We start from the raw sequence: 26,056 nt of genomic DNA, 5'->3' as shown, positions 1-26,056 counted from the left end.
GATAAAAAGAAAAACAAAAATAAAAAACACTGCTGGGCAGTGGTGGCACACATCTTTAATCTTAGCACTTGGAAGCAGAGGCAGGCAGATCTTTGAGTTCGAGGCCAGCCTGGTCTACAGAGTGAGATCCAGGACAGCCAGTGCTACACAGAGAAACCCTGTCTCAAAACCAAATAAATAAATAAATAAATAAAATAAAAAAATAAAAACCAACTGCACCACACCCAAGGATAAAAGTTCATTCTGTGGGCGCTTCATCTTTCACTTTCTTCAGGATGTATTTGAATCACAAGAACTTACTTTCAGTGGAATCCAGGGTATCTGGTTCTCTCCAAGAAACACTTGTGTCGGAATCTGGCACATTTATGATTGCTGCTCGGCTGCCAGTGTCACAGAAGCCGTTTGGAAAATGCTCATGTTTTGTGAGGAAGGCTTGTTCTCTGGAGAGAGGCAAGAAGTTTTGGAACTCATTGAAAGGCAGATTTTTCCTCAGGCTTTCAGTTCCCCTTTCTGCTCATAAAGTCCTTCATGTAGCGGTTAGGGTGTCAGGGGTGGGCGTTCAAAGAGTCAGTCTCCAGGTTCTTTTTCATCAGTCTTTGCTCTCAGCTATTGATGATAACACTTACAATTGAATGGCCTTAGGAGTGCAAAAATTCTGTATTTCTGGCAAGGAATGTTAGGGACAAGTAGTTCCTCTGGAAAGGCATTTGGATTATTGGTACTCTCATAAGATTTATTTTCTTCCTCTCCTCCCTTCCCTCCCCTCCTCTCTTCCCCAAACCCCTTCTCTTCTCCCCTCTCTTTCCTCTCCCCTCTCCAGGGTCTCATGATGTAGCCCTGGCTGTCTTGGAATTCACAGGAATCCATCTGCCTGTGCCTTCTGAGTGCTGGGATTAAAGGTGTGCTCTAACATATCTGGCCTATAGGCCTATGGCCTCACTTTTTATAGGAGAATTTGTGTGTGTGTGTGTGTGCGCGTGCGCACTTACCAGAAGGGAAAACCAGGGACCTGCAGTCATGCACAGGTCTTCTAACACACACTGCTGAAAAATAACCTAAAACTGCGCATCTGCAGTCCCTTACTACTGTGAAGGAGAAAAGGGAATGCAAGTTTTGTTTAACAGTTTGTTTCCTCAGAAGCAATACAAACCCAGAAAAGTTGCTGGATCAAGGTGCAAAGGAAAAATGGAAAGGCATAGTGCCTTGCTCTCTGCAGGCTGAATACCTGAGCTTTGTCAAGGAAAGAGGGAAGAAACATTTGTGCTATCCTGTCCATCTTGTACTAACACACCTGGACCATTTAGGAGTTCAGCTCCAACTGGCATGGGGATCAGTTTACATATTAGAGTTTGAGGAAGTAAGTTCCACGTTCAAGTGCCGGCCTTATTCGGAGCCACACTTTCCATCCCTGGAACACTGAAGTATTGATCTCATTGCTCCTGTGATTTCAGAGCATGTGCTGTTGACCCTGGCTATGAAGGTCTCTGATTTAGTGGTAGGGATGATTTCCCATGTGTGTAGAGGGAAGATCAGGGCAGATTTTCTTAAAGAAATGGAACTTCAGGATACACTTGATTGGCTGGTAGAGTTTTAGCTAGGGTGTGGGGGTGTGGATATTTTAGATGGGGTGACCTGTATGAACAGAGACAGGACCAGAAAGCTGGAACACACTAGAAGCTCTTGAGGTGTAGTCTTGGCGTGGGATCTAGAATTCTTGTGGGAAGGAACTGAATATACAGAAGTGGCGGAGTTGAAGCAGGGCAGCCTGGAGAAATCCATGAATGATAGAAGTATTTATTTATTTCTGTAGTCTTGGGGGGAGCCGCTCAGAGTGCAAGAGCAAGGACCGATGTTAAGTAAAGTACTTCAGCAAAACCACCTAAAAATACAAGGTCAGCCGGGCAGTGGTGGCACACACCTTTAATCCTAGCACTCAGGAGGCAAGGGAAGGCGGATCTCTGTGAGTTCAAGGTTAGCTTGGTCTACAGAGTGAGTTCCAGGACAGGCACCAGAACTACAAAGAGAAACCCTGTCTCGGAAAAAAAAAAAAAAAAAAAAAAAAAAAAACCAGAAAAGAAAAGTAAGCAAAGGCTTTGAACAGTAGTAAGCAATGCATTTCAGAGAATGAGTTTGTATACAGGTTAAGTCTTCAAAAAGATAATTATCTTTAGGTCTCTACTGTTGTAATTTTCCTTATTATTTCTAAGTTTCTACTTGATTATCAGCAGTTCTGGCTACTAAGCTGTGAGTTCAGTTTACTCACCATTCTTCCTCTACTAGATACTTAGGTATTCATGATAGAGAGACCACAGTGAAGGAAAGGCCTGAGACCCTCATAGAGAGCAGAGCCCAGACACTTTGGTGAAGACAGAAGGGAGAGAGTTTTGCTAGAGGAACAAGAAAAGGCCCTGCAAATTTTAGTGGAATTTTTAAAAAAAGTCAACACATTCCTAATTCAGCAAATCTGATTTGCTTGTTCCTCAAATAACTTGAATCCTTTGAAGTTGGTAATAGAGAATCTCTGTTACCAAACCTGTAATTCACACACATAAATATACTTAACTTACTAGTTTCCACGTTTATTAAAACGTTGTATTGGGACTAGTGGTTTTCCCTAAAATAAAAATGCTGTGTAGGCTCTTGGGTTTTGTGTAGCTAGAGTTTTCCTGCCTGGACCACGGTCAGGACAAATCTCTCTCACCCGCCAGTCCGGTAGCCGCTCAGACCCAACCAAGTAAACACAGAGACTTATATTGCTTACAAACTGTATGGCCGTGGCAGGCTTCTTGCTAACTGTTCTTATATCTTAAATCAACCCATTTCTATTAATCTATAAGTTGCCACATAGCTCGTGGCTTACCTGTACCTTAATGTGTTGCTTCTCATCATGGAGGCTGGCAGCGTCTCTCTGACTCAGCCTTCCTGTTCCCAGAATTCTCTTCTCTGCTTGTCCTGCTTATACTTCCTGCCTGGTTACTGGCCAATCAGCATTTTATTTATACAGAGCAATATCCACAGCACTTCTCCTTTTTTTTTTTTTTTTCAAAAAGGAATTTTTTAACTTTGACATAGTAAAATTACATATATCAAAACAATTATCAAGCAAGAATTACAGTTAAAATATCTAGTCTATTTATAATATCTAGTCTATTTGTATTTGGCAGAATTAAAGAAGATATCCTTTCTATCCTATATTTGTAAGTCTAAGGTTTTTTTTTTTTTTTTTTTTTTTTTTTTTTTTTTTTTTTGGTTTTTCGAGACAGGGTTTCCCTGTGTAGCTTTGCGCCTTTCCTGGAACTCACTTGGTAGCCCAGGCTGGCCTCGAACTCACAGAGATCCGCCTGGCTCTGCCTCCCGAGTGCTGGGATTAAAGGCGTGCGCCACCACCGCCCGGCTAAGTCTAAGGTTTTATATCTAACTTATCTTTTATCATAACTGAGGAAATTACAACTATCTAGTGTTCAGCTACATCAAAGACCTCAGAAGGATAAAATATTACCTGAGAAATGGGAGACGGACGCAAGCAACTTTCAGGAGTCTTGCGAGAGTAGACCGAGACAGCTGGCAGCCTGGACAGTCATCCAAAGTTCCTTTGTAAAGTTGGGGCATCTGTCTTCAGCCCACAAGCCTAGAGTCTCTCAGTCACTTCTCTCTGTGTCCTGTACAATGTCTGGCAGTTTTCTCTGTGAAGCAGGAACCTGAAGGACCATTTCACCAAGCAAAGTTCAGTGGTCACCTTCCTATGGGTCCTGCATGTCCAGTCGATACATTTTTTTCAAGCAGTCCAGACAAGAATAGTTTCTTGCCCAAATGGCTATTTTTGCCAAGGTGAATATAAACTCCATATGGAGTGTCTTCAATGCCCATCCTCCTCTCTGAAGTAAACTGGTGCTGCCAGGAGCAGACATGTCTCATTGTCCAGGAAGTCTAAATTTTTAAAACATTTTAAATGCCATATTCTATAGGTCTTTGAAGCGTTTGAAGATTATCTACCTAATTATATCTATGCATACCTAGAAAACAACATGACTATTAGTTTGACTATCATATAAGACTAATTATTAATCTGTATTTCTTAATTATCCATTACAATCTAAATGAGTTACATAAACATATTACCTCAAATGAGAATAGAAATATATATACAGTATAATAAAATTAAGTTTAAACTTGTACCAATAAACTAAAATCCATAGCAATGTAAAACATTTTAAACAAGTTGCTTTTTAAAAGTAGATTCAATAATCTATCCTTTCATCCTATCATATCTACATCATATCCCCTTTCCTTCTTTAGAAAGAGATCGCATTTATAATCAACCTGATTTAAATAAAAATATTGGTTTTTCTCTGTCCCATACCAGAGGGCTCTTCTGATATGGGACAAAAGAATTTCTCATCCTTTTTTTTTTTTTTAGCAATATATTTGGGTTTAGAGAAGGAGTGAGCCAATTCCATCTCCAAAGCCAGCTTAGTATATTTGGGAATTTGGGCGTAGCTTCTCTTACTACTTTCTGCTGGAGGGGAGCACTGTATCTTATGGGGACACAAAGAAAATTTTAGCATTATGGAGTAGTCCATGAAGGTGTATTGTCTGAGCCAGTTGCCTTGAAACTGTTCTGGATGTTGGATCATCTGGGCCATGGTGTCATCGGAGACTTTTCAGGGGGTCTTGCCTGGTCAAACCTGATGTATTTTAATCTGGAACAAATCCATAGCCTCTGGCTTTCTGTGGAAACAAAAGCAGAGCCTCCTTTCTAAAGAAACATATCCTGAGATCCAAATTTTGAAGTCAAGGTACCTTTAAAATATTCATATTGGCTTAACTCAACAGCGTTTATGAACAAGTGTTTTTCTGCAGTTAAAAATCCCAAAGACAACACAATCCAGATTCTCTGTGTAATATCCATCTTTATGTGGCTTATTTTTATACTACCTTTACTGTCTCTTTAAAGACTTTATTTTTAAAAACTATCTATTTCTTTATATAACTATATATATTCCTTTTTCTCTCTCTTCCAAGCCTATATACATTTTTACATACATTGTAAAGCATTCAAAGTCTTGTTTCATCTGAATCTGCCTTATTGTGTAACTATTGCTTTAAACTGCATCATTATTAGGGCTAAAATAGCAGCTTTGGCTGGTGGCTCCGTCCACCTCAGCTTCCCAACATGGTGGTGATACGTTTACCGCCAGCTAGCAAAGACTAAATCCACTAAGCAGCACAATGTGCCGCTTGTAGACACTTCATTCCCGCCATACTGCCGGTCAAGCTCGCACGCCAGGAACCCGCCATGGAGTAGCTCAAACCCACAGGCTGCCGCTAACTTGAGAGAGACAACTAGGAAGCTGTTTTTAGCTCCATTTTGGAATCTTCTTTCTCAGGTTTTAGGTGGAAACTCTTGCCAACCCACTGTGCGCCATTTGTAGCTAGAGTTTTCTTAACCAATCATAGCAACACATTTAACAGTTTTAGGATGTTCTGGCAGTCTCAGACTCTTTTTTACAATACACTATATATAAAAGGTGGGCAGATGAACTTCTGCTTCTGTTTTACTGTGCATTGTGACACCTTTAATGAATCATGTCCTGGGTAAATATACTGGGAAAAGGATCTTCTGGTAAAGAGACCTCATTAGCCCAGCACCTCCAGGGATGCCCCTCGTTTGGATAGTGAAGAGCCCGACTTTTTGTTCTTCATGCATCTTTGAAGAGATGAAATGGTAAGAATTGGGCATCATTTCTTTTTTTTTCCTTAAAGAAAAAAAGATATATTTTTACATATATACATATTTGAGCCTGGTGCCCACAGAAGCCAGAAGAGGGCATACGATCACCTGACCTTGAGCTTCCATGTGGGTGCTGGGAATTGAACCCAGGTCCTCTGTAAGAGTCTGTGCTTTCACTGCTGAGTCCCCTGTCCAGTCATTTTCTAAGCTGCATTCGTTCTGATGGGTATGGGCAGCTTTTAATATAGGCATTTTGATAAATGCTTGTTTATTTTTTCCTGTATCTATGAAATTACTGGGGTTTTTTTTTTTTTTTTTTGGTGTTTTTTTTTTTTTTTTTTTTTTTTTTTTTTTTTACCCTGATGCCTAGTAGAGTGCCTAACAGATAGTAAGCACCCAGGAACTGCTTGGAGAATTGTAGCCTCTTTATTCAAACCTTATTAAAATATGTATCATTTAAGGTATAGATAGGTACTGAAGTACTTGAAGTACTGATTTTGTATAAGACACACTAACATATCGTAACAATATATTAAATGTGTATAAGTTGTATGGGTCATTTTCTTTATAGTTTGGGAGTGGGTATGGAGGGTGCAATATTTAGAAACAAGGTCATCGTTTCTTTCCTGACAGGAAAAAGTATCTGGATTTCTATTGTATTGTTGTTCACAAACAATGTTCTTTGTATAAGGACTACTTTAAAAACCTTGCCAACATTTGAATAGCAGACACACTTTCTTACTCTCCAAACATTCCATTTTGCTTTCATTGGTGACTCCTTCAAACTAGTAATTAGGAGACCTAAAACAGCTGTGGAGAACACCTGACTCTTTAGAAAATATTGGGGCTTTTGATGGGTAGAAATGCCAGGAACTGCATGTCTCTCCATCCTCTTTCATTTGGTAGCAAATGTCATTTGATAAGGAGTCAACTGAATTGCTCAGTCTGATGCATGTCACTTACAGCATTTAAGCTTGATACCAAGTGCTTTCAAAGGATCTTTTCCTGTAGTCCTCAGAAGCCTGGCTTTATCTCCATTTTACAGACTAGAAAGCTGACATCCTGGGAAACTAGGTAACTTTCTCAAGGTTACATATTTGTGAGTGGAAGAGCTAATACCAATCCAGCACTAAGAAGACTGGCTTTGGAATCCTGCCTCTCTTTTCTTGTTAGTTTGGGTTTTTTGTTTTGTTTCATTTGTTCATTTTTTGAGAAGGTATCTCTATTATGTAGCTCTAGCTGTTCTGGAACTCACTGTGTAGATCAGACTGGCCTTGAGCTCACAGAGATCCACTTGCCTCTGTCTCTCCAGTGCTAGGGTCAAAGGTGTGTGCCACCACACTTAGCCTCTTTCTCAGTTATAAATAACACAACTTTGACCTATACAACTGTAAATGCACTAGAGACCCCATGGCATATCCCTTGTACCTTGTAGGTGTTCAAAGCTATTATAACGCTTCTTAATAACTAGCATGATACTGAAATTTAGTACTTACAATTTTAAGCTCTGTTCTGCTTTTGTATACCAGTTAACTTTGAAAACAAAAGAATTATCAAACAGAAATTAGAAGCTGAAGTCCTGTAAATTGCCATACTGATCTTCATTGGTTGGAAGTTACCATGGTGAAAGCAGAAGCATCAAGCAATGTCACCATTCTCCCTTTTATCTTCATTCTCACCCTGTACTTTCAGCAATCAGAGCATTTGTACTCAAGGTGTCAGCTCCTTGTGGTACCTGAGTGGTTTTTCTCTTAGTATCACATAGCTATGGTCTTGGTATTTAAATAATTGTGCTCCTAAGCTTTGCTTTATGTGAGCAGTTCCAAGGAATTCAAATTTTAATTTATCTTAAATGTGGAATTACAAAATTAAAGGTAATAAATTGTAGGTATTGTATCTTGGGAAACAATCATGCAAATGTTTCAGTGATTTAGGATTAGTGAAAACTTTGAGCATCTGCACTGGAGATACACAAGCTATGTTGAATTAGTAACGTAACATGTGTTTTTAACCTTGTGCTTCACTCATGGATACTTTTATATAGGAGGTTAAAACTTACAATTTTTTTAATTTAAAAATCTTCCAGTCATCTCAATCAGTTTTGGTTACAACTATGCCTTGGCATTAGGTTCCAGGATCACCACAGATACCCAAATTGACAAGCGCTCAAGTCCCTTCTATAAAAAGGCACCTAAACAACACACATCCTTCCACATAGATCAGATCATCTCTGGATTACTTAGAATACTCAATAAATTGTAGATTCTATTTAAACAGTTGTAACATTGTATTTAAGGAAATTTTTAAAAAACTGTATGTGTTCAGTATGGATACAATTTAAAAACTATCAAAACTGTCTTTTCAACCTGCAGCTAGTTGAGTCTGTAAGTGTAGAGCCTGAGCACTCATCAGATTCCTTTTGGGGTTTATGTGTGTGCAATCCAGGTAAAAAGTACTACATATAAATTTCTAAACACGTCTAACCAGAAATTGGGTTTATGCTTTATTTACTTAAGACAAGTGCTTACTGTGTTTCTCAGTCTTGTCTGGAACTACTATGCTGCAGTTACTCTGCCTCCCGAGAAACTGGGGACTCTGGGCACATACCACAACACACACTTCAAGTTTTTCAATTTGCATCTGAATCAAAACCTTTTCACTGAGTCTTGATTTTAATGTATTATGAAAACATTTCCGTACTCACTTTTTTATTGTTTTTTGTTTGTTTTGTTTTTCCAAGACAGGGTCTCCCTGTGTAGTCCTGGCTCTCCTGGAACTCACTCTGTAGACCAGAGGCTGGTCTCAAACTCAGAGATCCCCAGCCTTTGCCTCCTGAGGGCTGGGATTAAAGGCGTGCGCCACCAAGCCTGTCCTGTACTCACTTTTGCTTTCCTTTAAACATTTTAAAGGTTTTTGTAAGTTAGACACTTCTTCAACAGAGAAGTTGGACACCTCTCTTACTAGATATTTGCGATTAAAGAAAAACAAGTAGTAGTAACAGCAAATACAGGAAAGCTCACCTTCTCCTCACCTAGTCTTTGAAAACACCTGTAAGCAAGAGGCTTTGAACAGGTTAGAAGAGTGCTCCTTTACTGAGATGTGAAACATGATGATCACAGCAATAATAGCAACATTTACTATAGGCTCCTTGTGGTCCGCTGCTAAGAATGCTTTGGTTGTTTAATGATCCTCAGCCCATCACTTACGCAAAAGTTGTGTATGTGTATGTTGAGGGGAGGGTGTTAAATTTATGTGCTAGTGCCTAACTTAGTGATTAAAATCTGACCAAACACAGTTGTCTTTTGTATATTCCCTAAACCATGGGTTCTCATCTCATCCTAGGAAATACAACCATATATAGTGAGACTAACAACTCAAGTTAAAGTGAAACACCGATTTCGTGGGCCCCTTCTTGCTGGAGAAGAAATTTAAGTTCCCAGGACACACAGTGTGACCTTCAGTTGTGGGCACTGAGGTACACGTGGGCTGCTTCCCTTGCAGTAGGGGCTTGAGGCAGACACCTGGGCTGACACCTGGGTGGCATTTTTACACCTGCCGGTGGCTCCTTAGTTGCTGGGCGTCCGCACAGTGGCGGCTTCTCATTCATGCTCCAGCTACTGTGCAGCTGCCGGCGAGCTCAGAGCGAAGTCCCGGTGCCCGAGGCTCCGGAGGGAGGGCCTGGGCGACGCATTAGTCGCTGCGCCGGGGCCGATCGGCCGGCTCTTCCATAGGTGGCTGCGTTTCCGACTTCGCCCTGGCTCCACTCCGGGGGCTTGACGTGCAAACTTCGCCGGAGCGAGCAGAGAGGGAGGGACCGGCGAGGGGGAGGAGGCGACAGGAGGCGCCTCCGCTTAAGGGAGCCGGCCGGGCGCCGCCGCTCGGACGGACGCGCGGACGGAAGGAAGGAGCGGGGTTGCCGGCCGGGCCGGGATGCGAGCGGCCGCAGGGTGGGCAAACGCGGGCCGGGGCGCGGGCGGGCCTGAGGCTGTGGCAGGGTGGGTCGGGGCGCCGGCCTCCCGAGGCGGGCCGGGCCGGGCAGCCAGCGCCGCAGTGGCGGCCGCAGCCGGCGCCCGACGAGGGCCGCGGGAGGCGAAAGCGAAAGCCAGCTGCGCCGCGGACTTTGCGCCCGGGCGGCGGCGGCGGCGGGGGGCCCGGGGGCTGTCAGCAGCACCGGCCTGCGGGCCGCGCACGCCGCCGGAACTCCGCGGCGCCTCCTTAAAAGCGGCCCCCGCGCCACTCTTTTCCCCCTTTTTGTTACATTGTAGGAGCGGAAAGAATGTCGGAACGGGCCGCGGATGACGTCAGGGGGGAGCCGCGCCGCGCGGCGGGCGGAGCAGCGGCCGCCCGGCAGCAGCAGCAGCCACAGCCTCTGCAGCCCCAGCGGCAGCACCCGCCGCCGCGGCGCCCACGGCCGGAGGACGGCGGCTCCGGTGCCGCCAGCACCTCGGCCGCCGCCATGGCGACGGTGGGGGAGCGCAGGCCCCTGCCCAGTCCCGAAGCGATGCTGGGACAGTCGTGGAATCTGTGGGTGGAAGCTTCCAAACTTCCTGGGAAGGATGGTGAGTGTCCACGCCTCCCCGTTCCCCACGCCCCCCGCCTCCCCCTCTCCGGCCCTGCTCCCCTCCCCCGCGCCGTGTCCTGTGACCCGCCCCCCTCGGGGGTCAGAGATGCTATCTTTCGCTGGGTGTGGAACGCTGAGGTGCCCACACCTACCCTGTGCGTGCGTGAGCGTGCGTCACACTCCTGGCCACTGACCTGCCTCTCCCCTCCTCCTGTGTGTGTATATCTCCTAGGGACCGAATTGGATGAAAGTTTCAAGGAGTTTGGGAAAAACCGCGAAGTCATGGGGCTCTGTCGGGAAGGTGAGTCCAGTCCCCCTGGTGGAGTTTGTACCTACCTAACCCTGGGGAACTTTTCTTGCTGCTTCAGCCCACCTTTCCTGTTTGCCACATTGAGGATGCTGCTGAAGAGGAGGGAAGGGGGTGGACAGCATTTGGGAAAGTCTGGTTTCTAGGGGCACTCTGTAATGGGGAGCGAACTGGATCCCCCCGGAAACCTGGGTGCAGCCAGAACAGCAGTTCAAAGTGATGAACATAGGAAACCTGCAAGTTTAACCTAGATCCTTCAGTTCAGACCTTGTTACAGAAAACACCCCGGGAGGAAAGAGTTCTCAGTCTTGAAAAGTAGTTCCACACATATTTGAGAAGAAAACTTGACCAGCCCTGGGTTTCTTAAGGCAAAGAGAGGAATTTTGAGCATTATTATTATTATTTTATTTTGGTTTTCTTGAGATAGGGTTTCTCTGTGTGGCCTTGGCTATCCTGGAACGTGCTTTTTAGACCAGGCTGGCCTCGAACTCAGAGATCCGCCTGCCTCTGCCTCCCAGGTGCTGGGACTAAAGGCATGGGCCACCACGCCTGGGCATTTGAACTTGAAAAATAAAAGTATTTTAAAATCTCCCTGTTTTCTTGTTTGTGTGGGATTTAAAGCGAAAGTTTAGGATACTGCCAAAAGATCGTCACAATCAAGAATGCCCTCGGTAGGAATTGTGTGATTACTGCCTCTGCTAGGTAAGGGGACAGAAATCCGGAATTTTCTACTATCTTAAGCTGTTTGGTAGAAGGCTACTTTAGTGGGTAAAGGTGTGCTGCCAGTGAAAGTCAGGTTAGGTAGCTGGATTAAATCCGACCTTGAGAGTATCCTTTTTCTGTGAATCCTAATGCTTACCTGGGCACTGGATGGTGAGAAAGGTCATGGCCTTGAGTCAAGTTTGGGATATAGAGTACTGAGTTAACATATGCCCGTGCAATTTGATTTCTCACCTGTAACCGTTTATTTTGGCAGAGTTTTTGTTCAGTGCCCAAGAAGTAGAACTTTGGCAGCTGGATTTCTAAATGCAAAACTGGCTCACAGTTGCTGCAGGTTTTAGCTCTTACCTTTTCTCCTTTTTCCTGCTTCGGCTTTTTCAGCTGGCCAAATGGTCTGTCGGTGTTGCCAAGAAGAGTAACACTGGTGGGAGGCCGAGGAGTCCCTCCAGGTGGAAGGGGTTGTAGAATGAAGTGGCTGATTTTCAGTGAGGACTGCTGTTTGAGGTGGGGGAGAGGGAAAGCACAGGACAAGTTGGTGATGTTGCAATAGGAAAATCAGTTGTTAGTCCGGTTCTAGTGTCGACTTGGCAGTGTGCCTGGGCTTGAAAAATTAAAATCACTAGGTGGCAACTCTCGTAGGAAGCAGTGGAGTAGAGCTCTAAGGACCTATCACTCTTGCTCTGCTTTTCATTCCTGGTGTGAATGTATTTCCCTTAAATGCCTTCTAAGTCTCTAACATAGGATGCCGATTGTAGGTAATTCCCTTGAACATGACGGATGTGTTTCTCTGACTGCCTTGATCTCTGAGATGCAACAAAATTTAGTGGCTAAACCCATTTTTGTTCTATTTCACATCTTGTAATGGAAATATAGTCCTAAAGCTTTAAGATCTCATATCTACCTATAGAAGGCCAAAGGGGGTCATGAACCTGGTTGTATTATCAGTTTTTTAGAGGTTGGTTTGGGTGGTTTTTGTTGTTTGTTTTTTGGCAGGGTCCCCTATGAAACTCTGGCTGTTCTGTAACTCACTGTGTAGATCTCCAGCTGGCCTGAAACTTACATCTCCCAGCCTCTGCCTCCAGAGTTCCAGAGTGTTGGGATTAAAGGTGTGTACTAGTGTACTCAGTTTACACCTTTTAAAAGCTGCTCTCTCAATTTAAAAGATGCTTCAGCTGTCAGGTTGGCTGGAACTTAAGCTTGCATATTTTGAGTAAAGACTGAAGTTTTAATTCTGGCAGTTCTTCATTTGTGATTGAAAAGTCCAAACTTAATGAAAGATTGAGGCTCCCTTGACTTTCAAAAAAAGGCCAGGGAAATAATTGTGTTGGTAAAGTGCTCGCTGTGGAAGGCTGAGAGGACCTGAGTTTGATTCCTGGAATTTGCATTACCCACCACTCCTCACCAAAAGCTTGCCTGTTGGTGCATGCTTTTAATCCCACTACTGGATGGAGGAGGGAGGGAGAGGTGTATCCCTGGGGCTTCCTGTCCAGCCAGTCTGGTCCACTGGGTGCGCTCCAGGTTAGTGAGAAAGTATGTTTCAAAAAGACAAGGTGAGCTAGATGGTAGTGGCACAGGCCTTTAATCCCAGCACTTGGGAGGCAGAGGCAGGTGGATCTCTTGAGTTCAAGGCCAGCCTGATCTACTGAGTGAGTTCTAAAACAGCCAGGGCTACCCAGAGAAACCTTGTCTTGAAAAACCAAAAACAAACAAATGAAAAACCAAGGTGGATGACTCCAGGCGACTGACGTCTGAAGTTAACTTTTCCCTCACATACATGTATATATCCAAACACACCCAACACAACCCTTCAAAACAAGATAAAACAAAACAAAACATGAATAGACCTCTATATTCTCTTGATATTGTCAGGACTTTTACCATTGTCTTAAGATTATCTCCTACCAGTAAATGATGTTGTGGAATTAAATCTATATGAATTCCTTTTATCAATGAAGTTAAATTGAGGAGAAATATGTAGATAAATTGACCATATTAATGAAACACTTAAGAGTGAGAATCTCGCCATTATGGAAGATCTTTAGGATCTATACCTGATTCCTTAATTCTTTAGTTTGTGATTATGAGCCAGATAGTTGGCAAATAGCAAACATAGGGTATGAAAAGAGTTGTTCTTCTCTGAAAATAACTTTTCCTATTTGGGAAAGAGATGATAATGCCTCTTTCCCAAGGTTATTGTAGAGGGTGAAAATAAATTAGGTAGCATAAAATCACTTGTTGCACAGTGACTTCTTTTGATCCTTTCAACTCCTCATGTTAGAACTGACTCTGCAATTTGTCCTTTATCTAGGGCATCTTTTCATCTTAGGACCCTTGAATGGGCTTCCAAGGATCAAAGTTCTCATGAAAGTGTATGCAAAATAATGTGTGTTCCTATGGTCTAGGACAAGTGGCCATTGCCACTTCCTGGATTCTCAGTGCCAAAGTTCAGAACTGTAAAGTTAGATTCTCTTGTGTTTTTTCTCTTTTCCTTTGTAACTTGCTTTAGTCAGTTCGTGCTTGGCAGTAACTTGCCCAAAGACTGATGCTGTGGAGCAAGCTTGGAACGATGAAGCTAGGTGGAAATAGCGTTATTTCTGCTTTGACTAATATATTATGTTCCGTCTTCCTTGTAGCACAGTTGGCGAATGTTAGGATGATGTGTCGGTTACCTTTCAGAGATCAACCTGTGGCTCATTCTTTCTATAAGTTACAATATTAGTTGATGGAACAGTGGGTTTTGGTGAGCTAAGGTTTAAATGACTGAACTCAAAAGATATATTACCTTTTTCCCTTAAAGTTTTAAATTGAAATTCTTTTTTTGTTTTGTTTTGTTTTGTTTTAGTTTTATGAGATAGGTTTTTCTGTGTAGCCCTGGCTGTCCTAGAACTCACTCTGTGGACCAGGCTAGCCTCTAACTCATGGAGATCTGCCTGCCTCTGCCAACTGAGTGCTGGGATTACAGGTGTGCTCCACCACCGAAAGGCTTAAATTGAAATTCTACTTTAAAATTTTCACTTATAAAACTTAACAAAACTTATGTTTAGATGGCGTTAAAACGTGAATAACTGACTAAGAATTTGATATTAATGCCTACACCAATAGGGAAACTTAAAGGATAAAAATGTTAAATACTTGAATTTCATAGAAGACTTTCACAAATGGATGATGTCATGGTGGGAGTCCATAATGATGCTGGGACATTTTCTTTGCTTTGGGAAGTCATCTGCAGCTTCACTGAAGTCCACTTGTATGATACCAAGCCACTCTGAGCTTTTTTGTTGTTGTTGTTCTCTGTCACTCTTTGAAAATACGTATTATGTGATGGCTCTTCTTTATTGTGTGCATTCCTGGGAGCACATGAAGGCTTCTGTGCACTGTTGGGTTCAGTAAACATTTGCTAAAAAGTTAAATATATGGGACAAGTAGGAAGATTGGACTGAACCTCTGTAGAGTGCCTGGTTCAGATGACTGACTTTCCATTGTATTGCAGCTCTCTAAAGAGAAGATACCTATATTCCATATTCAGGCATGGGAGTGGGGGTATGTGTAGGACACTGTGATTTGGCTCCAGGGGAGACCAGAGGCTTTCAGTGCTTGAAGTTGCTTTGCCCTAAATTTAGTGCCCACTTACAGTTTCCAGAAAGGGTAAAATCATATGCTACTTCTTAGTTCTGATATTTAGGCATGGGAGAGTCTAACAATCCAGAATGATATCCTCACTTGTAATAGGGATGCTGTTGAGCAGAATGGAAAGAGGTCAGCAGGTACTCTGGGCAGTTAGGTGTGTTTTGAAGCTAGTGAGGTGGAGAGCTGTTGTTGGGGGTATTTTGGCTTTTTTCGGGGGCCTGTTACCCAGCTCCCACATAAATTCACACACAGAGGCTTATCCTTACTTATGAGTGCCTGGCCTTAGCTTGGCTTAGTTTCTAGCCAGCTTTTCTTAACTTTAAATTATCACCGTCTACCCTTTTGTCTCTGGGCTTTTTCCCCATTCTCTTACCTCTGTAAATCTTACTCTTACTCTGTGGCTGGCTGTGTAGCTGGGTGCCTGGCCGCTGGAGTCCTCCTCCTCTGGCTTCTTGATTTCTCCCTTCTCTTTTGTTCCTAAAGCTCCTCTCCTATTTATTCTCTCTACCTGCCAGCCCTGCCTGTCCTTTCTCCTGCCTTGCTGTTGGCTGTTCAGCTCTTTATTAGGCCATCAGGTGTTTTAGACAGGCACAGTAACACAGCTTCACAGAGGTAAATGCAACATAAGCAAAAGTAATGCACCTTAAAATAATAACAGTCCCCAACAGATAGTCTCAGCATAGACATGGTAACCCAGCAGTACCACCCTGTCCTAGCTAGGGTTACTATTGCTATGGTAGAACACCATGACCAAAGCAACTTGAGGAGGAAAGGGCTTATTTGGCTTACACTTCCACATCACAATTCATCAAAGGAAGTCAGGACAGGAACTCAAGCAGGACAGGAACCTGGAGGCAGGGCTGATACAGACAGAGGTCCTACTTGTTCCTCCTGGCTTGCTCAACTGTTTTTTGTTGTTTTTGTTTGGTTTGTTGTTTTTTTGTTTTTGTTTGGTTTTGTTTTGTTTTTTGTTTTGTTTTTTTGTTGTTGGTGGTTTTGGTTTTTCAAGACAGGGTTTCTCTGTCTTGGAACTCTGTACACCAGACTGGCCTGGAACGCAGAGATCCTCCTGCCTCTGCCTCCCGATTCCTGGGATTAAAGGCGTGAGCCAATACCAAGGCTACTCTGCCTTTTTATAGAACTTAGTACCGCCAATCCAGGGATGTCACTATTCACAATGGGCTGGACCCTCCCCCATGGATCACTAATTAAGAAAATGTTCTATAGGCTTGCCTACAGCCTGGTCATAAGGAGGCATTTCCTTAATTTAGGTTCCCTCCTCTCAGATCACTTTAGCTCATGTCAAGTTGACAAAAACTGTCCATCACACATCCTTTTCCTTTTCTAATAGGGAAAAATGGTTTGTGATTAGTTAACTGAAAACAGATAGGTGTTCATTTGCAGTACTCTTAAAGGTACTGAAAGGTTTACACAACAAGCCCCCACGGTCAGGCGTGTTCGCATATGCCTGGCGGACACTTCCGCCTAGCCAGGTCCGGGTCAGGATAGCCATTTCCGGGTCAGGGCATCTTGCGTGACCAAGATCCATGACGTTCCACTAGCCACGTAAGCGCGCAACGTGGCCATGTGATCTACGCGCTTGTGTGTAGTAGTGACGCTGATTTGTCCACGCCCAGCCTTTAAAATCTGGCGCCATGTTTTCGGTTCCTTCTTCTTCTCCACACACGTGCTTCCCGCAGGCCTGTTCACTCTCTGTCCCTTTACCTTTAATAAAACTCTTTGTTAGCGGATTCTGTCGTGTTTCGTGGCATTTCCTTGCAGGGTAAGAACACAACGCAGCCAAAAAACTAACAGGTACTACATTGTAGCCATAAAATCCTTTTCCTGAAATACTTCTGATTTTTCTTTAATGATTCTCATATCTGGTCTCCACACCCAAGCTTTTCTTCTGTATGATTTGAAACATAGAAAAACAGAAATTATTTTGTGAGCCTTCTTGTAGCCATCACGGCACTTGAGTGGCGAATGAGTCATGGCCCAGTCTTGCTTCATCTCTGCCCCACAGTGAATTATTTTGAAGCGTATCACCAGTCGTCATAGTGATCACTTCGCGTTTTTGTCTTATTGCTTAGGCTTCACCTTATATTCTATAGAATGGAGCTGTTCTGTACATTATGCTTTTGTTTTGAGGCATCCCCACCCCCACCCCCCAGTGGGGGGTCTCTGCAAGTGACAGTCCTTACAGTCTATTAGCATGTGAAGTGGGGATTTAAACCAAGCCTCTTAATGTATCATTGAAGTCCGCATTCTTTGCCTTTGAACATCTGGAGGCTTGTTGTATGCAGATGCCCTTTGGAGGAGTGCTTGGCCCTCTGTTGTGGAGTGTCTGTAGAGTTAGGCTCTGCAGTGACAGGTGAGAGCAGCTACCTTCCTGACTGGCAGCATCCAGACAGGCACCCCTTCAGCAGGCTTCCTTCGTGCCTCTAAGCTCTATAGATATTCTAACAAACTACAGTCTGAGGTCAGAGGCTAACCGTGGCTTTTTATGTTGCCAAACAATTGAAAAAAAAACAAAAACAAAAACAAAAAACTCAAAGATGGCATCATGATATGTGACAATTACATGAAATGTGTGTATCAGTGTCCTTAGGGAAAATTGTGTTGGGACATGGCCACAGGCATTCATTTACTTACATTCTGTGGCTGCTGTCTCCACACAGTGTTAAGAGGGAAGCAGTCAAGGCCATACAACTTAGGATCTCAGCTCTTTACTGTCTGGTCACCACAGGAGATGACTGATCTTGTCCTCTAAGTTCCCTGGTTGATGAAAAGGAAATACTTCCACTGAGCATGGTTGACATATTCCTTAGACATTCTGTGTTGAGGAAGAGAAGCCATGTTTCTGAGCCAAAAGCTTATTTACTGCTGGAGGAGTCTGAATTAGAAGGAAATATATTGAGAGGGAAAAGGCTGTGCTTTAGAAGGTTCCTTGTCTTATCTAGTATTTTAATTAGAAAAAAATTTTTTAAGGCAGAGTCTCTCCATACCCTTGACTGGCCCAGAAGGATATAAATCAGGATGTCCTTGAACTCAAAGAATCCTGCCTTTGCTTCCCAAGTGCTGGGATTAAAGGTGTGTGCCACCACGACCAGCCATGTCTTGTCTACTTGAAAATTATTTATTTTCAAATCACTTTATTCCGATTAGCTCACTAATAAAAATACCACACAAATGATTTAAGGAAGCCATCTGAACTCTCGCCCAGCCCGGACTCTTTGTCTACTTTTGCCATTGACCGTCACTTTCTGAGATAAATACTTTCCCAGATCAGTTCACATGGAGAGCAACAGAACTTTATTATTCTGGTTTCCAGGAATGGTAGCCGTGACACTGATGCTTGGATTCTGTTAAGTTGCTATGATAGCCCGTAAATATTCAGGAAAGGAGGCAAGAGGTTTTGTGAAACTTTTTCGCTTCATCTCTTTAGAACCTCTTCTGTCCTTGAGTTGATTTAGAGAAACCAGAGTTTTGTATGTTTGGGGAATTATTCAAAAGCAAAACTGTGTTTTGATTAAGAATGGTAGACTGCACTTGTAGATCCCACATCTCTGTGATTTTGTGTTTGCTAAAATGCATAGTCTGTGCTGAATTCCCAAGCTTTGGTGACTTGGTTCATGGAAACCATACATAGCTGCCTGCTGAGAGCTGCACTCCAGTTTTCACAGGTTCTTGTGAACTATCTCAAGAAGAAAGAATAAGGATGTACAAATCACTGTGGCATATGACCTACTTATGATGTAGGATCTTATTTTTGCTTTTCTACAATCACTATTTTCTTTGCTCTTTCCAATACATTTTTTTAAAGTTAGCATAGTAAATAATGGACCTCATTATGACGTTTTCATACATGCACATCATTGTACTTTGTTCATATTCACACGCCCCGCCCCCCCGCCCCCCCCCCTGCAACATTTCTTTTTCATAAGAATCGCCTTCCTGCGCATCTCACAATGTTCCCATGTACATGAGAACAGGTCAGGTTTAGTGAACATGTTTTGTTTTGTTTGTTTGTTTTTTCGAGACAGGGTTTCTCCGTGTAGTTTTGGTGCCTGTCCTGGATCTCACTCTATAGACCAGGCTAGCCTCAAACTCACAGAGATCCACCTGGCTCTGCCTCCCGAGTGCTGGGATTAAAGGAGTGTGCCACCCCCGCCCGGCTGTGAATATGTTTAATGACACAGTCATCCCAGTTAATGCGTCATCCACCACCGTTGTCTCCATTTTACAGATGAGAAGAGTTTCAGAACTATGAAGTAATTCACGAAGATCTCAAAGCATGTAGCCTTGAAACCTGGGTATGCCTGTCCCCCTAGCCTGTGTGCTTAGCCACCCTGCTGTGCTGAGCCCATTCCACATGCTTATCAGGAGCATGAACAGGTCACTGTAACTTTGTTTTCCTAATGTGGTTGAAAAATAGGAACTTTACTAAGAAGCCAAATGAACAAACAAAACCCAAAACAAAATAGAGCCACACAAGTCTTTCTGGGCCGCCAGAGCCATTTCCTCCGTGAGCTGAGGTGTGTGAACTGTGTGCTTTAGAAATGATCGGCTTTTAAGAGAGATTAAATGAAGGCTAAGGTTGTAGCAGATAGTAAATATAATCATCTGGGATTTGTACCATTAAAAAAAAAATCCTTTCTTTTAAAGGATTTTGGAGAAGTAAAATTTCACTCTTTAACAGCCGCTCAGTGCAAGATTGCTTTTAATCACATTGATATTCAAACTTTATGGCAGTAGTTTTAATAAATGTGCCCCTGTGCTTATTAAAGTATATTTTGATTGAAGTTCTCAGGAAAAAAAGAAGCTATTAGTAGACTTGACAGTTGGAGTTACTCTACTTTTGAGAGAAAGGCAGAAGGTTACATTTTTATTTATCTTGTGGAGCAAGTATTATAAGTGAGCAAAGGAAAGAAAAGAATGATTCAGGCACTAATAATGTGTAACTAGGTTCAACATTCTCACTCCTCTTTGTAATAAAGACTTTGGAAGCATGAAATGCTTTTTCTCTTGTGTATGGTAAGGAGATACTAATGATCATTACCAGGTAGAATAAAAGCCAAGTCAGCAACCATTTCTGACCTAGGCTTTATTGATTATTTTCTGTAATCCTGGGCTCTAGTGAAAACTGGAGGATTTTGTCTTGTTTTGTTTTGTTTGTACTTGAGTAGAAAAACTTAGGACTCTTGGGCTTTGTCTTTTAAACAAGAATGTTTCAGAGATGTGTGGAGAACCCCCGGCATAGTTAACATCATTCATGTATGGGCATCACCATCATATATGTATCACCATCATGAGATGAACATCATCACTTTGGGCTAAAGGATAGCCCTCTAATTTGGGAAATGCTTAGCTTTAGGAAACACTCAGAACTGTCTTGTCTTAATTTAGTTCATTTCCACATGGACTTCCCAGAGATCAGAATCTGTAATGTTTGAGAACCACGGTGCTGAATCCTTGTCTTCAAAATGTATTCAGGGAGTGTGTGCAGTTATGTACTGTAGATGAAAGACACACCGTATGGCATATTTACAAAAATTAGCTTTAAAGAGGCAGTATTGGGAACTTCCATTCCAGAGTTAAATCTGTGTTCAGATCTCAGCTCTAGCAGGGGAATGATTTGAAGAAAGTTGCATTGCATTACCTAGTCTCGGTTGACTACATGTAAATAGATATGATTATACCTGCTAGTTGGGAGCACTAAGTGACACTGTGCATCTTGTTAGTAAAGAAAACACTGCCTTCAGTTAAGTGTTCTGAGGTGTTATCAAGGAGCAACAGAAAGTGAAATGCCAGTTTTCACAGACAAGATGTAGGCAGTGTGAGGGAACCAGCAGTCTCAGGTTGCTGGCCAGAGTGCAGCAAGTGAGCGTAAGTTTTATGCTTCCTTGGATGATAGGAAACAAGAAGTGGGAGGTGATGTTTCTCCCACCTGTAGCAGTCTCTCTTCACTCTGACTGCAGAGGGAAACCCAGTGTAAGTGTTTATTTTTTTCTGTTTGTACAGATTTGCACATAATTTTGGGGGGGGAGCCTTTAGTTTGTACATATTTAGACTTCTTTCTGGAATGCTCTCCAAAATTTTCTGTGCAGAAAAAGATTAACTATAGGCAACAAAATAAGTCATCCACACTGCATTGGAAAATGGTCAGAGAGAGAAATGAGAACGCTATTTATGTGATTTTATATACGGAGAGATAATCTGGGGTTTTCTGCCTAATGAGGGAATTTAGAAAATTACCTTCTCAATTCTTGGAAATTTTCATTTTATTTCTAGTAGTTCTCCATTTAAGTTACCCTGTTCTTTTTAGAACTATATAAAAAGTCTTATCATAATGGATAAAAATATCACTATAATTATATAAAGTAACACATGGTCATTGCAGAGGTCTGTTCTTTGTGTGTAGGGCCTGAGTATCTGGAACTAGCTCTGTAGATAAGGCTGGCCTGGAGCGCATAGAGATCCACCTACCTCAGCCTCCTGGAATGCTGGGATTAAAGGTGTGCACCACCACCACCTGGCTCAGGTCTGTCTTAATTAGAACGTTTCTCCCCTCCCTCTCTTCCCTCCAAAACCTCCCTTATATTTCTCTTTCCTTTCTTTCAAATTTATGGCCTCTTTTTTCATTAATTTGTTATGCGTGCATATATGTATGTACATATATATTCCTAAATATAGCCTGCTCAGCCCATGTAATATTACTTGTATGTATGTTTTCAGGGCTAACAATTTGATATTGGATAACCAATTGGTGTGCTCTTCCCTAGGGAAGATATTTCTCCCCCTCCCAGCATTCCTCAGTTGCCTGTAGTTGTTCGTGTAAGGTTGAGGCCTCCTAGGCTTTTCCTCATCTCTTTTGGCATATCCATTGGTATCATCCTTGATCAGCTCATGTCTAGGCAGTCATGGTGGTAAGACTTTATGGCTGTAGCTTCTGACATTATTAGGAGGCACAAGCTCACAGTAAACTCCTTGCTCTTCTGGTTCTTAAAACCTTCCCCAACTCTGCCATCTCTGAGCCTTAGATGCAGGAGTGTTTTGTAGATATATTTATTGGAACTGGGCTCTACAACTCTGCGTTTTGATTGTGGTTTTCTTATGTAGTCTGTTGCAAAGAGACGTTTCCTTGATGAAGGATGAAGACTACCTTTATCGTAGGGTATGAAGACCTGTTTTTAGATTGTCGTTGGAGAGTATATTGATTTAGTAGTGGTTGCAGATTCTCCAGTATCCATGCTTCACTAGCACTGAGTAGTTAGCTAGGTCTCTAGTACTAGTCATGGTTTCCCTCCTGTTGAACAGGTTGTTGTTACAGCCACAGCATGTGTGACACTACTTTACCCTTAGCATTATTGTGTCATGCTGTTTGTTGATGTGGTTCATAGACGATAGACATCATGACTGGGTAGGATTGTTAGTTGCCTCTCTCCTTTGGAAACTTGGATGGCGCATCTAGGTACCATGACAGCTAGTCCTCAGGGAGGCTTTCAGGTCACTTCTGGCTCATGGTCTCCGGGTCCTGTTTCTGAAGTGCATGGTTTCTTCAGCAAAGAGACTTAACTTCCACTTTTGGAGGAACAAGGGCGATAGCAATAGGCTCTATGATTTAGGAGTCTCTTGGACAGCCCTGGCCAACACTTCCAAAGAGGATTTCTCATGTCTGGTAGTGAGGTTTTTGTTAGATGGTCTTTGGTTCTTGAAGGGACAATTGTTACTCAGATAAGTAAAGTTCATGAAAACATACAGAGTTAGATGTTACACATTTTTAGGTAAATAGTTAATGGGTTTTCAGACACCCCTCATTGTTATTCATCTCTTCTGTATTTTCCTCTCTCCTTCTCCTTGAAGGGCCCCTCTTTCTATATCTCCTGTCAGATCACTTGTATCCTGCTGTTCCTCTCTGCCCTCTCCAGCTCCTTGGGTATTACCTCCTTCTCCCCCACTGAAAAACAACCTCTTGCCCATATCCGTGATCAGATTACTTGTGTTTTGGTAGTCCCCTCTTTATTGCTCCCCAGAAGTCCTCTGGGGCAATGGTTCTGTTTTACTTTCCTGGTTTCTGCAGTTACTCCAGGCTGTGTATTCACATCTGAAGGGTGGGAGCTAGGTGCCTCTAATGAGAGATAACATGCAGCATTTCTCTTATTGGGTCTGGGTGACCTTACCAATATCATCTTTTCTAGTCCCATACATTTACCTTCATAAGTTCATGACGTCACTATCTTTAGAGCTGAGTAGTATTCCACAGTACATACAGGTCACATTTTCATTCTCTAATTGTTGCTTGTCAGACATTTGGGTTTTCGTTTCCTGGCTATTGTGAATAGAGCAGCAGTGAACATAGCTGAGCAAGTGTCTGTGGAGTAGGATGTTGAGTCCTTTGTGCATGTGCCAAGTGAGTGGTGTGGCTGGGTCATAGGGCAGATTGATTTTTAGCTTTTTGAGAATTCTCAAATTTGAGATTTCCTTACTCTGCACCAGTTAGAAATCATACGAACAGTCAGTGAGGGTACCCTTTTCCCTGCGTCCCTCTACCACTTGTCGGCTGTTCTGTTGTTCGTGGCATCAGACTGGTATAAGATGAAATCTCAAAGTTGTATCGATTTACGTTTCCCTAATTGTTAGGAATGCTGAACATTTTTTTGAGATGGCTCTTAGCCATTTTTTTTTTTTCTTTTTCTTTTGAGAACTCTCTATTCGTGCCCATTTTTGATTGGATCTTTTGTTTTTCACTCTTGGTTTTTTAGTTTATTATATATTCTGGATGTTCTCCATCAGATTTACAACTGACGGAGATTCTTTCTCATTCCTCTTCACATAGTTAATTGTTTCTTTAGCTGTGAAGAAGCTTTTTAGTTTTATGAAGCCCCACTGGTTAGGTGTTGGCCTTAGTTCTTGTGCAAATGGAGTTTTGTTCAGGAAGTCCTTTCCTACACTTACATCCTATAGGGTACTGCCTATGTTTTCTTCTAGTAGTTTCAGTGTTTCAGATTTAGGTCTTTGATCCATTTGGAGTTAGTTTTTGTGCAAGGTGTTAGAAGAGTATGTATAGCCATTGCTGAAGATGCTTTCTTTTCTCTAGCATATGTTTGGCGTCTTTGTCAGATGTTCAGTGTTTGGAGTCTTCAGTTTTGTTACATTGATGTACACGCCTGTCTTTGTGCCAGTGCCATGCTGTGTCTATCACTGTGGCTCTGCAGTGTGTGTTAAGGTCTGGGATTGTTGTCCCTCCAGCACTGTCCTTTTTGCCTGGGTTTTGACTATCCAGGTTCGGTTCTGTGAAGAATGGGATGAGAATTTGGATTATGACTCATTGAATCTGTGAATAGCTTTCAGTAGAATGGTCATTTTTCTTTTTTTTTTTTTCTTCTTTTTTTTTTTTTAAAGATTTATTTATGTATACACTGTTCTGCCTGCATGTCTGCCTACAGGCCAGAAGAGGGCACCAGATCTCATTACAGATGGTTGTGAGCCACCATGTGGTTGCTGGGAATTGAACTCAGGACCTTTGGGAGAGCAGCCAGTGCTCTTAACCTCTGATCCATCTCTCCAGCCCAGAATGGTCATTTTTCATGTTGATCCATGAGCACGGGATATCTTTCCACTCACCCCTCCCCATCCCTCCCCAACCCTACCCCTCCTCGAGCTGAGGACTGAACCCAGGGCCTTGCACTTGCTAGGCAAGCGCTCTACCATTGAGCTAAATCCCCAAACCCAAAATCTTTTTTTTTTTTTTTTTGGAGGGGGGGGGTGTTGAGACAGGGTTTCTCTGTGTGATAGTCCTGGTTTTCCTGCCCTAGAACTCGCTCTGTAGACCAGGCTGGCCTCGAACTCGCAGAGATCCGCCTGCCTTTGCCTCCCGAGCACTGGAATTAAAGGTGTGCGTCAGCACCCCTGGCTTACTTTGGGTTCTTATTGGTGGGCAGGCCACAGACTTGGTGTTAGATTCCTAACAGTGCCAATCTTTCTTCCAGGATGTTGTGGGTACTTGAGCAGTGTGAGGACTGTCTTGAGCATGTTCTTCCAGCTCTGCCTTATTTCATGCCTTTAGCTTTCATCCCTAAAACATTTGAAAAGCAAATCATCTGGGTCTTACATGGGCTAGAGGCTGAAGATAGAATGACAGACCCACTGTGAAGGCATAGTTGAAATTCCCAGGTTAGCTAAACCAATCAGCAGGTGTATATAGAGAGAGTTACAGACTGTAAGGGCCAGGTTTTCTGATAGGTGTAGGAGATTGGGTAAAGAATGCTCGCTCTCAGCAGGGCGGTGGTGGCGCACGCCTTTAATCCCAGCACTCAGGAGGCAGAGCCAGGCGGATCTCTGTGAGTTCAAGGCCAGCCTAGGCTACAGAGTGAGTTCCAGGAAAGGCGCAAAGCTACACAGAGAAACCCTGTCTCGGGGGAAAAAAATAGTACTTGCTCTCTAGAAACACAATAAATACACATTTTTACGGACTAAGTGCTTCACAATCATTTAAGTGGATCTGAGTTAATATGATGAAGGGAGACTTTCTTGGGGATTTAGTATTTGAGCTAGGGATAGTGATGAGAAAGAAAGGTTATGCAGGAGGAGGGTATCTCTGAATGGTCCTCGAGGAGGAGTCTGACAGAGAGGCTGGATCAGACCACAGAAGCCCCGGTAAGGAATTCAGGTGGATTATAGTTGTAATAGGAATCCACTTGTAGGCGAATGGACTGATCTAGTCTGTGCTGCGTGACAATCACGGTTAGATTGTTTGTGGGTTGTGGGGGTGGAGTGACTGCGTTATCAGATGTGATAGTGGCCTAAGGTTTGGTGATGGCAGTAGACATGCAGAGAGGTTCAAGATATAATTGGGACTTGGCATTCACATGAATCAATGAAGAATTGGTGGTGGGTAAGAGAGATAGTTAGGACTTGGCTTGAGCCATTGAAGGGCACAGTTAATGAGCTCAGATAGGGTGGAGCTCATGCTAGGATCTGAGTTGGAGATCTGATGGACTGACTACATTGTTTGATGCATTTATTGGGCATCCATGTAGAGCTATGAGTCAGCCCCTGAATGTACAGTTTGAAACTTGATGAAGTCCCATATAGCAGAACTCTTGGG

General features: G+C 42.9%; 1 protein-coding gene across 2 annotated transcripts in view; it reads left to right on the top strand.

The window, feature by feature from the left end:
* Nucleotides 1-9,992: 9,992 nt before the first annotated feature.
* Atxn7 (ataxin 7) overlaps nt 9,993-26,056 on the top strand; it is a 95,157-nt gene continuing 79,093 nt past the window's right edge. For both annotated transcript variants that reach the window (XM_059274201.1, XM_059274202.1), the window contains exons 1-2: nt 9,993-10,290; nt 10,525-10,593. In XM_059274201.1, the coding sequence (XP_059130184.1) occupies nt 10,008-10,290; nt 10,525-10,593 (352 nt within the window). In that variant the 5' untranslated portion in view covers nt 9,993-10,007. The remainder of the gene's footprint in view (nt 10,291-10,524; nt 10,594-26,056) is intronic.

This window comes from Peromyscus eremicus, chromosome 9, assembly GCF_949786415.1.
Source record: "Peromyscus eremicus chromosome 9, PerEre_H2_v1, whole genome shotgun sequence".
Lineage (NCBI taxonomy): Eukaryota > Metazoa > Chordata > Mammalia > Rodentia > Cricetidae > Peromyscus > Peromyscus eremicus.
This window is presented reverse-complemented; position numbering and strand designations above follow the sequence as displayed.